Consider the following 17,084-nt stretch of genomic DNA (forward strand, 5'->3'; position numbering starts at 1 on the left):
GAGCTGTCCAGAAGGCTCTGACGGCAAAATGATCAATCTGGAGCTCTTTTATTGGCTACAGAGGGCTTTCAGGAAAGCCTCTGTAGCTGATAAAAGAGCTCCAGATTGATCTGGAGTTCTGTTATCAGCTGCAGAGAGCTTTACAGAAGGCTCTGATGGCAAAATGGAGGCTGGGGTGGTATGGTCAATCTGGACCTGTTTCTTGTTTGCAGAGGGATTTCCAGAAGGCCTCCGATGGAGAAATGGAGGCTGGGGGGGGGTCCTGTTTCTCAGCTGGAGAGGGATTTCTGGAAGGCTCTGATGGTGAAATTGGGGGCGATGGCCAGTGGCGACGTGTGCGAATGCAGAAGAAGGCAAGGAAGGTGTCAGGGTATGTGAGGCCTGGTAAGTAGGGCCGTTCCAACCCCCTCCATCCCCCCCCATCTTAATTTTTACCTTGCCCCATGCCCTGCACCCTGGGGTGGGTGGGATTTTAATTAGGGCTAATTTGGGGGCTAGGGCTTAATTTGAGTCCATGCATTCAAAAACATGATAGGGCTTCTTTTTGGGGTAGGTCTTGTTTTAGGGAAAACATGGTATATCACTAAAATTTGGAAGGCAGAGTATATTGAATTCTCAAGTCTTTGGAGGCTTTTTTGTTTTAAATACATATAAGCCTAAATAAAAATCTGAAAGCACAGATATTTTCTGTATCCTGTAAGGTTTACATGCCTTAAGGCAGAATGATAATCCCAGAAATTGTATAGGGGTTATAGGTATATAAGTAAAGTAAATTACCCTGAAATTTTCCAGGTGTTTGGACTTGGTGTCAAACCTAAGGGGTGTCAAACTCGCAACCCGCAAGCCAATTGCATCACATGTTGGCCCTGCCCCCGCCCGGTTTAGCGAAGGGGGGAAAGTCCCAAAATGTCACACGATGATGCTATGACGATGCAAGTTTGACACCCCTGATCTAGCCTGTTTCCTGTTAGCTGAGGTCCTTAAATTAGAAATTCAAGTTATTAAGCTTAACAGTTTATGTAAGCACAGTGTATACTGCTATAATGAGCTACTACTGCTTAATAGCCTATTTTGACCTACCATGGGTTTTTTTGATGGTTCGATGATTGCTTAGTACTGACACATTGAGGAAAATATTATTTATACATCAGCCTCAAAGGATTTACAACTTTTCATTACTTGGTTTGCTGTTTTGTTTCTTCTTTACTCTTTAACCAGATTAAAATATTCTTTGTAAACCAGATTCATGTTGTTGCTTAAATCAACAAATAGTTTTTTTCTTACAAGTCAGTATTACCTTCTTAGAACAATCTCAGAAATCTTAGTGCATTATTGCCTTTATCCCTATAGATCGGGGGGGGGTGTCAAACCCATGGCCTATGGGCCAGATGGATCACACGCTGGCCACCCCCACCCCCGTTTTAGCAAAGGGGAAAAAGTTATGATACATTACATGACAACACTGTGTCATCATGAGTTTGACACTCCTGCTATAGATCATACATTTATATTTCTCTTGTCCTAGATTTTTAGCTGGTGGATATTTGATTGCATTTGATATCAGATTTAAATATAAACTCGAATGATGATACTACATGATATTATATGTATTTTGTTGATTTATTTATTTATTTAAAAATGTCTTATCCCATTTTAATGCATAGATGTTATTTTGAAGTTGAAAGTTAAAATGGGATCAAAATTAGCATCAATTAAAAATAGTTATCCAATAAAATAATATTAAATAACAGCAAGCATAGTCTTGGAATATTTTTTTCTGTCTGTTACGTAAAGACTTTCTAAAAATCTTGCTGAAAATCCACCAGAGAAGGGGCTAGCCTGTTCTCCCAAGGCCAGATATTAAATGGCTTGGATGCAGCTATTGTGAAAGTCCTTTCTGTTGTCCTTAAGATACTTGCTTTCATTACTTTCAGGACACAGAGAAGGAACTTTCCATCAAAATGTACATGCAGCCAAACTACCTCTAAGAAGTCTTGAATAAGCAATTTATATGTCTTCACTAATGCTTTGAATAGACATAGTAACAAATTCTATTCTAAATAGTAGTAGGTAGGGAACCAGCATAGATTCAGGATCTAAAAGAAGGGTTACTGTGAAGATATAGTCATCATCTTTCACAATGAATGGGGATGGATTCTTTCTTTCATTTCATAATCACAACAGAATCCTTCTCTTCCACTTCAAGAACTACCATAGCTTTCCTATAAAGCTAGATAGGAATTTTGGACATTACCGAAATAGGCTCACTGCAATCATTCCAGCAGCTGTTGTTTGTAGTGAGAGAAAAATAAGCTCACAGTGTTAATCCACATGTTTAATCACATATTTTACTATACTTACAGTAAGTTCATTCATTTGCTTCCACTATAGATAGATCTTTGCACGGGCCCACTTGCATTGCTCTGACACTGTTACTAAGAATCTTGCAAAAAGAAATGAGGTAGGATGCTGGGAAGGAATAGCAATAGCAATAACAGTTAGACTTATATACCGCTTCATAGGGCTTTCAGCCGTCTCTAAGCGGTTTACAGAGTCAGGATATTGCCCCCCAGTCTGGGTCCTCATTTCACCCACCTCGGAAAGATGGAAGGCTGAGTCAACCTTGAGCCGGTGAGATTTGAACCGCTGAACTGCAGATAACAGTCAGCTGAAGTGGCCTGCAGTACTGCACCCTAACCACTGTGGCACCTCGGCTCTTCAGTTGTGGTGCCCAATCTTGGAACCTAATTCCCATGGAGACTCTTTAGGACTTTCCCCCAGGATTAGAATTTTGAATGTGCAAGGGACCCTTGGCTCTTGTTTTAGTGAATGTTTTTTTCAATTTTGTGGTGCATACATTACACAGGTGAAACTTGAAAAATTAGAATATCGTGCAAAAGTTCATTTATTTCAGTAATACAACTTGAAAGGTGAAACTAATATATGAGATAGACTCATTATATGCAAAGCAATATAGTTCAAGCCATGATTTGTCATAATTGTGATGATTATGTCTTACAGCTCATGAAAACCCCAAATCCACAATCTCAGAAAATTAGAATATTGTTAAAAGGTGCAATATTCTAGGCTCAAAGTGTCCCACTCTAATCAGCTAATTAAGCTCTAACACCTGCAAAGGGTCTTGAACCTTTAAATGGTATCTCAGTCTGGTTCAGTAGGAATCACAATCATGGGAAAGACTGCTAACCTGACAGTTGTGCAGAAAACCATTATTGACACCCTCCATAAGGAGGAAAAGCCTCAAAAGGTAATTGCAAAAGAAGTTGGATGTTCCCAAAGTGCTGTATCAAAGCACATTAATAGAAAGTTATGTGGAAGGGAAAAGTGTGGAAGAAAAAGGTGCACAAACAGCAGGGCTGACCGTAGCGTGGAGAGGATTGTCAGGAAAAGGCCACTCAAAAGTGTTGGGGACTTTCACATGGAGTGGACGGAGGCTGGAGTCAGTGCATCAAGAGCCACCACACACAGACGGATCCTGGACATGGGTTTCAAATGTCGTATTCCTCTTGTCAAGCCACTCCTGAACAACAAACAATGTCAGAAGCATCTTACCTGGGCTAAAGAAAAACAGACCTGGTCTGTTGCTCAGTGGTCCAAAGTCCTCTTTTCTGAAGAGAGCAACTTTTGCATCTCACTTGGAAACCAAGGACCCAGAGTATGGAGGAAGAATGAAGAGGCACACACTGCAAGATGCTTGAAGTCCAGTGTGAAGTTTCCAGTCTGTGTCAATTTGGGGAGCCATGTCATCTGCTAGTGTTGGTCCATTATGCTTCATTAAGTCCAGGGTCAACGCAGCCATCTACCAGGAGATTTTGGAGCACTTCAAGCTTCCTTCCGCAGATGAGCTTTATGGGGATGCTGACTTCATTTTCCAGCAGGACTTGGCACCTGCCCACACTGCTAAAAGCACCAAAACCTGGTTCAATGACCATGGGATTACTGTGCTTGATTGTCCAGCAAACTTGCCTGACCTGAACCCCATAGAGAATCTATGGGGCATTGCCAAGAGAAAGATGAGAGACATGAGACCGAACAATGCAGAAGAGCTGAAGGCCGCTATTGAAGCATCCTGGTCTTCCATAACACCTCAGCAGTGCCACAGACTAATAGCTTCCATGCCACATCGCATTGAGGCAGTAATTGCTGCAAAAGGGGCCCAAACCAAGTACTGAATACATATGCATGCTTATACTTTTCAGAGGTCCGATATTGTTCTATGTCCAATCCTTGTTTTATTGATTGCATGTAATATTCTAATTTTCTGAGATGTGGATTTGGGGTTTTCATGAGTTGTAAGCCATAATCATCACAATTATGACACATCACAGCTTGAACTATCTTGCTTTGCATGTAATGAGTCTATCTCATATATTAGTTTCACCTTTTAAGTTGCATTACTGAAATAAATGAACTTTTGCACAATATTATAATTTTTTGAGTTTCATCTGTATTTTAATTTTGTACTAGCAATGCAAGCTGTCTTGAGCAGTGGTGAAATTCATTTTTTTTACTACCGCTTCTGTGGGCGTGGCTTGCTGAGTCTGGCAGGGGAAGGATTTTACAAAATCTCCATTCCCACCCCACTCTGGGGCCAGCCAGATGTGGTATTTGCAAACTACTCCAAACTACTCAAAATTTCTGCTACCAGTTCTCCAGAACCTGCTGAATTTCATCCCTGGTCTTGAGATTATACATACTATACTGAAGAATGAAGTATAGAAACATGTACACACTGATGTGAAATAAGATGAGGTTTGGATGGAAATTAGAAAGTGAACTTTTTAATCAATCATTAATTCTTAAATTTGGGGAATGTTGCATGTGTTTTAAATATGTTCCTTCATGACAGTGAATTAGGAATGCATTTGAGAATTTATATATTAGCTCTTATTGTTAAAGAATTGGATTAAGAATGAAGCATCAGTTTTTTACTATTTGCCTTTGTAACTAAGCTTCACATTAATACTCGTTTTATCTATAAATGAGTATAGTAAATGGTAGCATGTATTAAAGTTTAATAAATGTTGCTGAGGAGTCAGGCAGCCTCTGAATGAAAATAATAATTGAATGATAATACCATCAACATTCATTTCTCTTCATTCCTCTCACCCCCTCCTTTTTTTTACAGTCCTTCCCAGAAAAGAATGCAGATGGTTACAAAAATCTCTTTCTTTGCCATGTTTGTCATGTACTTTTTAACTGCTATTTTTGGCTATTTGACATTTTATGGTATGTATGTATTTAGTTTTCCCTAACATACATGATATTTTAGGTAACTTCTTCTTGACTCATAATACTTTTTAAAGCAAGCAACTGAGGCCAATAATGATTACCCTATAATTCAAACATTATCACAGTCAAACATGAATTTTATAAAATGTGTATATTGCCACTTTCTTTCTTCTTTGTAAAGAAAATAACATCCAGATCAGGAGGCCTCATGCTTAATTTGAAAAGGGCATTTTCTTATTTGATGATGCTGTTCTGCTGCTGGACTGGACTGTGGTCACATGATCTTCATTTTAAATATTACATGGCAGTTTCTCAGCCAGTCTAGCAATCTTCTACCACCACCATCCCCAGCAACCACTTTAAGGGAAGGGGAAAAGCCTTAGCCACCCAGTGCCATCTCAAACCGCAAGATGAGTGGCATATAAATTTGAGAAATGAAATTGAATAAAAATTAGTAAATTTGATTTTGATACATGAAGGAAGGAAAGAAAAAAGGAAGGCAGGAAGGGAAGCAGAACAGGAGCCCTGTAAGCCCTTCCCAGTCCATGCCACTCTCTTCTGTGTTCCCCCAACCTTTGCCACACCTCTGCATCCCTTCCCTGACCTATGCTGCATCCTCCATGTCACACTTTTTGTAACCTGCACCATCCCTTATTAGCACCTTGCCTGACCAATGTAGCATCTTTTGTACAACTACACACACCTTCTCCAACCCATACCCTTTCATGCACATTGCCCAACCCATGCAGCACCTCCTGGGCACCCTTATACACTCTTCCTGTAACCCCACTCATTATCTCTTGATCTGCATATCACACTCTACACACTCACAAGCACCTTCAAGCATTACCCACATCCTCCCAGGTGCTATCCCCAACAGGTGCAGTACATCTTACGCAACTTTGTGACCCTATGCACTTTCTTCATCCACACACCCCTCCGCACCCTATCCAATCTACACAACACCTCACATTTTGCACATTTCTTCACCTCTCAAGAACCCACACATTTTGCCCGCCCACACACACCATGAGCAACTTGGCCAAGGAGAGAGAGCACAGCAGAAGCAGTCTCGAAGAGGAGGTAAGTGCAGCTGGGTGCCCCCTTGGGAAAGTGTGGCTGGCTGGGCGGTTCTACCACAAAACCGCAGACGACAAAATCGCGGTCGACGAAAGCACGTATGTGACGTCATTACAGCGCGACGAAAAAGATCGAAAAATGTAAAAATAAAGCTAAAACCTTCCCCTAACCCCCCCAAACCTAACCCTAAACCTAACCCTAAACCTAACCCTTAACGTAACGAAAAACCTAACGCTAACCCTTAACCTAACGCTAAACGTAACGCTAACGCTCTAACCCTAACCCTTAACCTAACCCTTAACCTAACCCTTACCTTTATGTGAATCGGCTTGCTGTAATTTAATTTTTATTTCAATTTTTTGATCTTTTTCGTCACGTTGTGATGACGTCACATACGCGATTTCGTCGACCGCGCTTTTGTGGAACGCGCTTTTGACGGGTCACGGGCTGGGCTGTAGGGCCCCAGTGCCCTGGGAGCTCAAGAGCAGGCTGGCACTTGCCCTCCGCTGTTCAGAGCTCCAACCAGCCTGCAGTGCCCTCCAGGGGTTCTCCTTATGGCCTGAGAGGGACAGCGAGGCTCCTGTGGAGGACAAGGGTTTGGTGCTTGCCTTGGTCTTGCCTTCCTCCTCTGAAGACAGTGGATCCCCCCGAGCCCTACTTGGGCCACCACAGGCACCCCCCAGTGTGAGCAACATTGAGCTGTCCATAGCCAACCCAGTCATGCCCACCCAGCCCCTCAAGGTGAACCACAACTCTGATGTGGCCCTCAATGAAATTGAGTTTGACACCCCTGATATAGAAGATTGTAATGCCAATCACCCAAAATTTGATTTAAATTTGAAATTCGGATCAGAAAATTGATTTGAGTTAGAAAATCATACAGATTCTCACTTCTGAGTCAATTAAGAAAAAGCTCATAACCACAAAGATTCATTGAAAATTGAATTACTGAAGCCAAGTATCCATTAGCAGATACAAATGGACACAGTTTGATGTGCTGAACCATTCTGACAATTCAATTTGAAAGGGTGATTCACCAGCCTCATTTCAAAAGATTAAATCACAAGTTGCTTGAGATGTTTTTTTTTACTAAATGGAAGCTTGTATTAATTATCTGACTGTTATAACAGTTCTATCATTGTTTTCCCTCCAGAATCTGTACAATCAGATTTGCTTCACAAATACCAGAATAAAGATGACATCCTTGTCTTAACTGTTCGTGTTGCCGTCATTATTGCAGTCATACTTACAGTCCCTGTGTTATTTTTCACTGTAAGTTGGAATTTTCTGTCCATTTGTTAATAGATTGATAGTTCCTGAATACAAGAATTGAATTGCTTCCTTATTTAGTTTTTGTTTTGGCAAGAATAGATTGCAATTTAACATTGCCCCAGCCTCCTAAATTCCAAATATTTGTAATATTTTCTCAAAAAAAGTGTGATTAAGAACTGTCCATTTCTGCTTTTATTAAACTGATTGACATGTACTTCTCAATTGTGTCTAATAAATAATGTACTTATTAATCATGCTGCAAAAATAACATTTCCTTTCTGAGCCATACTATTTTCCCATTTACTCCATGAACTTCTATTGATGGGCTGTTTTGGTTAATGAATATTATTTGATACACAGCTGACTCCGTCTGCATTACAATTGTTTGTATCTTTCATTTTCCTTCCTCTGCTCCTTGTTGTTGTCTGATAGGTAGGTACTCTGAAGGCTAGAATATTTAAAGTGATTTGAAATGTTGAAGTATTCTATTTGTCTTTACTCTAACATAAATAATTGCTGGTGCTCCTTGTCAGTGGTTTAATATTAAAACAGGAACATTGTTATTAAGTGATATTGTTCAGCCTTTCATGAATCCAGGCCGTATTAGGGCATAAATTTCATCATTCCTGCATATTGCTCATTGATGAGCAGTATAAAAGTGATGTAAATTATAGTACAGGTAATCCCTGGGTTATGAATGTTCCCTTAGCAAATGTTAAAAGTTATGTGATAAGCTCCCTTTAGTGTTTACGAACAAGTCCTGAAATTATGAATATTGCAGCAACACGGCAGAAAAACATCCTGAAAGAGAAGACTGGAAGTGCCAGAGACAGAAAGTATCATGGACCTCAAGCCGAGCTGAACCAATACTTGTGAACTTCTTAATTGTAGGTATAAATCCTTAGCTCCATTGTAAAGAACTCCTGCTGATTACTTGCTGAAAGTTCTATAAAAATGGCGCCGAGCTGTGTAGGAGGGGCGTGCCTCGGGTAGAGCTTTTGCAAAGCCTAAAAGTGATTTACTATCAAGAAGAGATTTATTATCAAAACAAATAGCAATTGCTGTATAATTGGACTGCCTGGTCTTTTTAACTGACTAAAGAAGATTAAGTTTGAGATGGCTTCTAAGCAAAAATTCCCCCCCTCCTCCCCCCGCATCGAAAAGTGCCGGAAATTCACCAGCGCCTTCTGCTAAAATACAATCATCACTCCCTTCTACATCTGCGGGGGACCCCCTGACAAGGGAAATTCTGCAGAAGGAATTAATCGTTAAAAAATCATGCTGTTATGATGGAAACAAAACTTAAGGAAGAGATAGCTGCTTCTAACAAACAGATGTCTGAAAAACTTATGACATGTAACCAAATGATTAGAGGGGACTTGGTGACGGCTCTGAATTCAATAGTTGGTTATGCCAACTAAGGGGGCTCCCTGAAAATACACAAGAGAACCTGAAACAGACTCTCTCTGAAGCCTTCGACCTGATGGCGGGAAGGTCAGGAGGGAATCTTGACTGGCAAATCGAAAAAGTTTATCGCGTTAATTCCTTGCTGGCAAAACAAAAACAATTACCAAGAGATATAGTGGTCTACTTCGCCACTAGAGATGTGAGTAATACGATATTACAGGAATCCTACAAAAATAAGCTTCAAATCCGGGGTCGGGAAGTGACTATCTTGAAGGAGATACCATCTAAAATGCTGAGAACTAGGAAAGACTATGCCTTTCTAGTGGAAGAGCTCAAAAATCGCCAGATACAGTTTAGATGGGACGCACCAACCGGCATCGCATTTAGCTATCTTGGAAAAAGACATCGCCTCAATACGGTATGGAAAGCTCAAGATTTCTACACCAACGTACTGAAGGGTGGACAACCCTCTTCCTCTAGATCTAGACAAAGAGAACAAGAAGGATATGATAGAAAGCAAGCGACTCAAGTTTTAACAAGGGGGGATCAACTTGTTCTTTCAGAGGTACAAGAAGCTAAAGAACAAAGACAAGACCGCGTGGTTACCAGACGAATGGAACAGGAATTAAGAAAGCAACGTACACAAGCCACCGTTCAGGAGCATACAGGTGTTACATCAGAAACAGTGGGAGGAGCTAGGCCAAAGGTTAAATTTCAAGAGATTCAGATGGCTATTAAAAAGTTTCAGGGGGCTAATGATGGTAACTAAATCTCTAATATGGAATGTTAAGCGACTGGATTAATTTAGCAGGAAATGGAGTGCTCAGTATTGAAGGATTTGATTTGATATATGGCTGCTTGTTTGCTGTATAATAAAGAGGTGGATGAGAACTTTAAAGGTCATGCTCTGGGGAATACCTTGCTACGGGTTGGGAAAAAAACATTAATATTAATTACATGGTAGATTTATAAAAAGGTTAAGGTATTCTGGACAAAAATATGATGGATTACATAAAATGCTCTCTCAACCCCCCCCCCCACCTATTCTCTGATATGTATAATCACTGACTGTACAGCAGTAGAGATGACTGACTTTGCATTTGATAACTGCAGCTAGATTGTTGGTGGCGCAATACTGGAAGAAGGAAGATTTGTTTACTATCTAGGAATGGATATTGAATATCACAAACTTAGCAGAGATGGCTAAAATAGTTGCATATCTCAAGGATAATTCAAATGAGAGATATAAACGAGACTGGGAAAAATGGATTGACTATATTCAAAATAAATATGGGTCTAGGAAATTTCAGATAGCTTATAATTAAGATCAGAAATGATACAAATTGTTTATAGTTAGCCTAGCAAGGAGGAGCTAAGCTCAATTCAAAGATGTTATTAACTTTCTACTTTTTCTTTAAGTATATCTTAAACTGTTTTTGTTAAAGATTTATAACTTGTATTGGTTCTGGGAAGTCAGGGTGGGGGAAGGTTGGAAGGGGTTGGGGGAGGGTGGGAGGGAGTGGAGTTTACTAAGTTGGAGGAGGGATGTTGGATGATTGTACATGTATACTGCTATTTTTTCTTTTTTATGTATATTGAAATGGAATTATAAATACCATCAACACAAAAGGGATTTTGCTCAGATGCTGAAACACACCAAGAGAATTAGAGGAAGAGTGGGAAGTAGAGGAGAGAAGAAAGATAGGAAGAGAGGGACAGGAGAGAGGGTAAGGGGGGAAGATGAGGTGGATAAGGAGGAGTGGTAAGGGGAGAGAGGAGAAGGAGAACGGAAGGGGAAGTAGAGTAGTATGGAAGCGGAAATACACCAATGAGAGGAAGAGTGGGAAGCAGAAGGGAGAAGAAAGGTGGGAAGAGAGGGATAGGAGAGAGGGTAAGGGGGGAAGATGAGGAGGATGAAGATAAGGAGGAGTGGAATGTAGAGAGAGAAAGAGAAAGGAAGGGGAAGCAGAGTAGGAAAGGAAGATGGAGGGAAGATAGGAAGTAAGAGAGAGGTAGAAGAAAGAGGTGTATGGAGAGTAGAAGAGGTAATAATGGGTGTTAATCTTTTGGGGGCGTTGAGGACAAGAGGAACTGATGTAATCATTATTTAATACTATATGATACTGGCTATATATAGTATACATGTGATTGTATGTTATGAAAATGGAAATAGAAATATGTTTAAATAATAATAATTATTATTATAACAATTGTATCACAGCGGCCAGTTGTTTCACCGGATTTGGCATTGGTTACTAGTCGGGCCCCACCCAGGGGCCTAGGACGTCGTAACGTATTTTCGTAATATGCGTGCAGATCCAAGCAGTGCGGCTTTTTGCATTTGACTGATGGTGATTTTGTCAATTTTTAACTGTTTTAAATGTAATTCCAGTGCTTTTGGTATAGCACCCAGTGTGCCAATTACCACTGGAATTATCACTGCTGGTTTGTGCCATAGTCGTTGAATTTCAATTTTTAGGCCCTGATATTTTGCGATTTTTTCATGTTCCTTCTCGGCGACCCTGTTATAACCTGGTATTGCGATGTCTATGATTGTGACCTTATTTTTCTCAACCAGTGTGATGTCTGGTGTATTATGCGCCAGTATTTTGTCTGTTTCTATACGGAAATCCCACAAGATCTTGACCATCTGATTTTCGATGACTTTTTCAGGCTGATGTTCCCACCAGTTTGTTGCTGTTTTAATATTATAATTTTTGCACAAATTCCAATGGATCATTTGTGCTACTGAATTGTGCCGCAATTTATAATCAGTCTGCGCGATTTTTTTACAGGATCTGAGTATGTGATCAACAGTTTCATCAGCTTCTTTGCAAAGTCTGCATTTGGCATCATCAGAGGATTTTTCGATTTTGGCCTTAATGGCATTTGTGCGGATAGCTTGTTCTTGCGCAGCCAGGATTAGTGACTCTGTTTCTTTCTTTAATGTACCTGTTGTTAACCATAACCAAGTTTGTTCACTGTCCACTTTATCTTTTATTTTTTCCAGAAATTGGCCATGCAGTGCTTTGTTCTGCCAACTCTCCATTCTTGATTTTATCACATCTTTTCTGTATTCTTGTTTCGTCTGTTGGGCCTTCAGTAGATTTTTGTTCTTTACTTCAATTAATAGATGTTCTTGACTTTCTTTTAAATAATCAGCCAGTGCATGTTTTTCTTCTTCAACTGTTTGCTTCACTTGTAATAATCCTCTGCCACCTGATTTTCGTGGCAGGTATAGTCTATCTGTATCACCACGTGGGTGTAAACTGTAGTGCATTGTCATTAGTTTCCTGGTTTTTCGGTCCAAAAGGTCCAAATCAGCTTGTGTCCACTTAACTATACCAGCTGTGTATCTTATAACTGGTATTGCCCAGGTATTTATGGCCTTGATTGTATTTCCACCATTCAATTTAGATTTCAAAATTTTCCTAACTCTGTTGGTGTACTCTCGCCTGACAATAGTTTTTACTTCTCCATGCTTGATGTTATCCAACTGCAGAATGCCTAAGTATTTGTAGGCTTCATTTTCTTTGCATTTAATTAATTGGCGATTGGGCATTTCAATTCCCTCACATGCAGTGATTTTGCCCCTTTTTATGGATACAGTGGTGCATTTTTCCATGCCAAACTGCATTGAAATATCGGTGCTGAATACTCGGACTGTGTTTGTCAATGATTGGATTTCTGTTTCTGACTTTCCATAGAGTTTCAAATCATCCATATATAGTAAATGCGAAATTTTTTCAGCTTCTTTGACTGTTTGGTAGCCTAATTTCATTTTTTTTAAGATTACTGATAGTGGGATCATTGCGATGATGAAGAGAAGAGGTGAAAGTGAATCACCCTGGAAAATTCCTCGCTTGATATTAACCATTCCGTAGATCTCATTCCCTACTGCCAACTCAGTTCTCCATTGTTTCATCGCCTTTTCAGTAAAGGATGTAATATTTTTGCTAATGCCAGTTGTTTCTAAGCATTTTATGATCCAACTATGTGGGAGTGAGTCAAATGCCTTTTTGTAATCAATCCAGACCATATTCAAGTTCGTTTTTCTGTTCTTACAATTTTCTAATATCATTTTATCAATTAGAAGCTGTTCTTTTGTGCCCCTGCTCCTTCTTTTGTTGCCTTTTTGCTCTATTGGCAAGATGTTGTTTGTTTCCAAATAATCCATCATGTTATCTGCAATAATGCCTGTGAGTAATTTGAAGGTTGTTGGCAAGCATGTTATTGGTCTGTAGTTTTCAGGTGTTGTTCCTTTAGTTGCATCTTTCTGAATCAAGTATGTTTTTCCAGTTGTCAACCATTCATCAATTTGGCCCTTTTGTAAAATTTCATTCAGTTGCCTGGCCAATATTGCGTGTAAACTGGTCAGATATCTGAGCCAGAAACCATGTAATTGGTCCTTTCCAGGTGATGTCCAATTCTTTACCTTTTTAACTCGATTTTTGACCATCTCAGTTGTTATTTCTAATACTTGCATTTGTTTGTTGCCAATGCTTTTCTCAAAGTCATGTATCCACTTTGCTTCCTTGTTGTAGTCCTTTGCATTTTCCCACAATTCTTTCCAGAATTCAACTGTGGCCTGTTTTCCTGGTTTTTCACTTTTGGTGTCACCATTCACATTAAGACTTTGATAAAAAAGCCGTTGGTCTGATCGAAATTGCTGATTTTGTTTATATTGGATGATTCATGCCTGGGCAATACCAGTTATAAGATACACAGCTGGTATAGTTAAGTGGACACAAGCTGATTTGGACCTTTTGGACCGAAAAACCAGAAAACTAATGACAATGCACTACAGTTTACATCCACGTGGTGATACTGATAGACTATACCTGCCACGAAAATCAGGTGGCAGAGGATTATTACAAGTGAAGCAAACAGTTGAAGAAGAAAAACATGCACTGGCTGATTATTTAAAAGAAAGTCAAGAACATCTATTAATTGAAGTAAAGAACAAAAATCTACTGAAGGCCCAACAGACGAAACAAGAATACAGAAAAGATGTGATAAAATCAAGAATGGAGAGTTGGCAGAACAAAGCACTGCATGGCCAATTTCTGGAAAAAATAAAAGATAAAGTGGACAGTGAACAAACTTGGTTATGGTTAACAACAGGTACATTAAAGAAAGAAACAGAGTCACTAATCCTGGCTGCGCAAGAACAAGCTATCCGCACAAATGCCATTAAGGCCAAAATCGAAAAATCCTCTGATGATGCCAAATGCAGACTTTGCAAAGAAGCTGATGAAACTGTTGATCACATACTCAGCTGCTGTAAAAAAATCGCGCAGACTGATTATAAATTGCGGCACAATTCAGTAGCACAAATGATCCATTGGAATTTGTGCAAAAATTATAATATTAAAACAGCAACAAACTGGTGGGAACATCAGCCTGAAAAAGTCATCGAAAATCAGATGGTCAAGATCTTGTGGGATTTCCGTATAGAAACAGACAAAATACTGGCGCATAATACACCAGACATCACACTGGTTGAGAAAAATAAGGTCACAATCATAGACATCGCAATACCAGGTTATAACAGGGTCGCCGAGAAGGAACATGAAAAAATCGCAAAATATCAGGGCCTAAAAATTGAAATTCAACGACTATGGCACAAACCAGCAGTGATAATTCCAGTGGTAATTGGCACACTGGGTGCTATACCAAAAGCACTGGAATTACATTTAAAACAGTTAAAAATTGACAAAATCACCATTAGTCAATTGCAAAAAGCCGCACTGCTTGGATCTGCACGCATATTATGAAAATACGTTACGACGTCCTAGGCCCCTGGGTGGGGCCTGACTAGTAACCAATGCCAAATCCGGTGAAACAACTGGCCGCTGTGATACAACTGTATAATAATTTTTAAAAAAAGAAAGTATCCCAACCCACTCTGGTTGCTAAATTCATACACTGCTTGCTTCAGCCAGATCATTCCACCTGTAATGAAACTTGTAGTTTCTCTGGATTTGATGCTCATAAAGTGCCTCAATTACCTCTGAATGTTCTGGGCAACAACCCCGTGATTACCATAATTGTCCATGACAGTAAGACACTTCATTGCATTTAACTCCAAAAACTGGTTTTTGTTTACAGTGGGATTTTTTTCCACACTTTCTTCTGGATTGGCCTTCTGGATATCTTGGAACTATATTTTCCAGGACTTACAAATACGCTAGGAATTCTGAGAGGTTATAGTTTCAAACAATTCCAGAGAGTCCATATTGGGAGAGATGGAATTGATAACCTTTTCACTTTTTAAAAATTATTCCATTAAAAAGTAGGAAAGTAGCACCATTTACAGGTAAACCCAGAGTTATGTATGTTTCCTTAGCGAACATTCGAAGTTAACACAATAAGCACCCCCTAGCGTTTATGAAAAAGTCCTGAAATTATGAATGTTGCAGCACTACAGCATTTGTTTGCCTTTTTGAATGACCACAGAGGCTCTGCAACATTCATTCTGCCTATTCCCACCACCACCCACACCACAAGCACTCTCACCTGTGGAGACACGCTTACCTTGTGAAGATATTCCTACCGCACTTTCTTTGCTTGCTTCATTGCTTCAGGCTTTCAGTACATTCACAGAGAACAGAGGCCTAACATACTGCAAGATGATGCGAAATTAGTGGCATGAGATCTCATACTACTGATCTTGTGTGATCTCGCATTAGGCCTCCACTTTGTGAATTGAGACATGGATATTTGCAAACGGAGGGAAGGCTTCAGTCCTTCCTTCTGTTTGCCATTTCCTTGCCAGAGATTGCATTCCTGTAGGTTTTGGCAGCCCTTTGCAAAAAGATTCGTTGGCACTAGCGGAGCTTGGGAGGAGCAGGTGCGTCCTTCCTAAGCTCTGTTCCTACCAGCAAAGGCTTTTTGAAAAGGGTTGCTGAAGCCTAAAGGGCTGCAATCCTCAAGTGCTTTGCGAACGGGAAAGGAGGCCCATTTGACAAGGCTTCTGATGATGAAAAACAAGGACTGGAAGGACGGCGCAGCCCTCTGGGCCTCTTTTTTTGTCACCAGAGGCCTCATCAAGCCCTTTGCTGAGGAGAAAGGAGGAAGCAGGCAAAGAAACAGGAGACAGATCTTCATAAGGTATGTCACCTGATGTGGCTGGATGAGAGGGGAAACAATTTTGGGGCCGTAAGGGGAGGGAGAATGAGGTATTTGTGGGTTGGGGGAGGCTTTGGCTGGTCTGAGGTAGCTCTGTTTTGGCCGACAAAATGCTAGACAAGGCCTACGCACAGGAAAACAGAGCTGCTAAGGGATCCATGTGGCTGAGAGGCAGGAGAGGACACAGCTTGCTAGATCTTTCCACAGTAAGTGACCTGGCGCAGCAGGTTGGGTGGGAGGGGAAAGCAATTGTAGGGAGTATGAGGTATTTCAGTGAGTTGGGGAGGCCTTGGGTGGTCTTAAGCAGGTAGCCTGTTTCATTACTAGCCCCACCCCCACCCCCGGCCTTCCCCATCCCGAGATACCTCAGGTGCACTTAACAAGCCATGCTTCAAATTCATGGGCGAAAGCAGGGTGTGATCAAGGTACGAGATTCACTCCCATGAATCCTCGGCTTACAAATGGAATGAACAGGCTCCATTACATTCGTAATTCCAGAACTATCTGTAGTTTTCAGTATGACTGATTTAGAAAACCTGATATAGTGCAGAAGATCAAACCAGATGTCAGCCTCTGCTTCGCTTGCTTCCTTGCTTTTGGCTGCCATGGAAACGGGGAGTGGGGCATGGTATTTGGGATGGGAATAAATGGGGCAGGGCTAATAGTCAAAAAGGGAGTTTTGTTCTCACCATCTTCTGTCCATGCTGATGGCCAATGTTTGGGCCTGGTCAAGGCCAACTGTCCTGCATACCAACCTGATGATGGTTCTTGACGATGCAACCCATATGACACCTAAGGGAGTTGCTGTTTGGGCAATGAGGTGGGGGTTGTTGGAGGGAGGGGGCTGGGCAAATGTTTGATATGTATGATTTCGTGCTTTTCTGACTCAGACCTTGCTTTACTTCGCTGCTATCTATTCATAACCAGTAAAAGTACTTTTA

At 40.5% G+C, this 17,084-nt stretch overlaps 1 protein-coding gene across 1 annotated transcript in view; it reads left to right on the forward strand.

Moving 5' to 3' along the window:
- Positions 1-17,084, forward strand: part of SLC38A1 (solute carrier family 38 member 1) — an 88,679-nt gene that overhangs the window by 60,266 nt on the left and 11,329 nt on the right. The window contains exons 11-12 of the mRNA XM_032222173.1: positions 5,150-5,250; positions 7,487-7,605. Coding sequence (XP_032078064.1) covers positions 5,150-5,250; positions 7,487-7,605 — 220 coding nt within the window. The remainder of the gene's footprint in view (positions 1-5,149; positions 5,251-7,486; positions 7,606-17,084) is intronic.

The sequence above is a fragment of the Thamnophis elegans genome, chromosome 7 (assembly GCF_009769535.1).
Source record: "Thamnophis elegans isolate rThaEle1 chromosome 7, rThaEle1.pri, whole genome shotgun sequence".
NCBI lineage: Eukaryota > Metazoa > Chordata > Lepidosauria > Squamata > Colubridae > Thamnophis > Thamnophis elegans.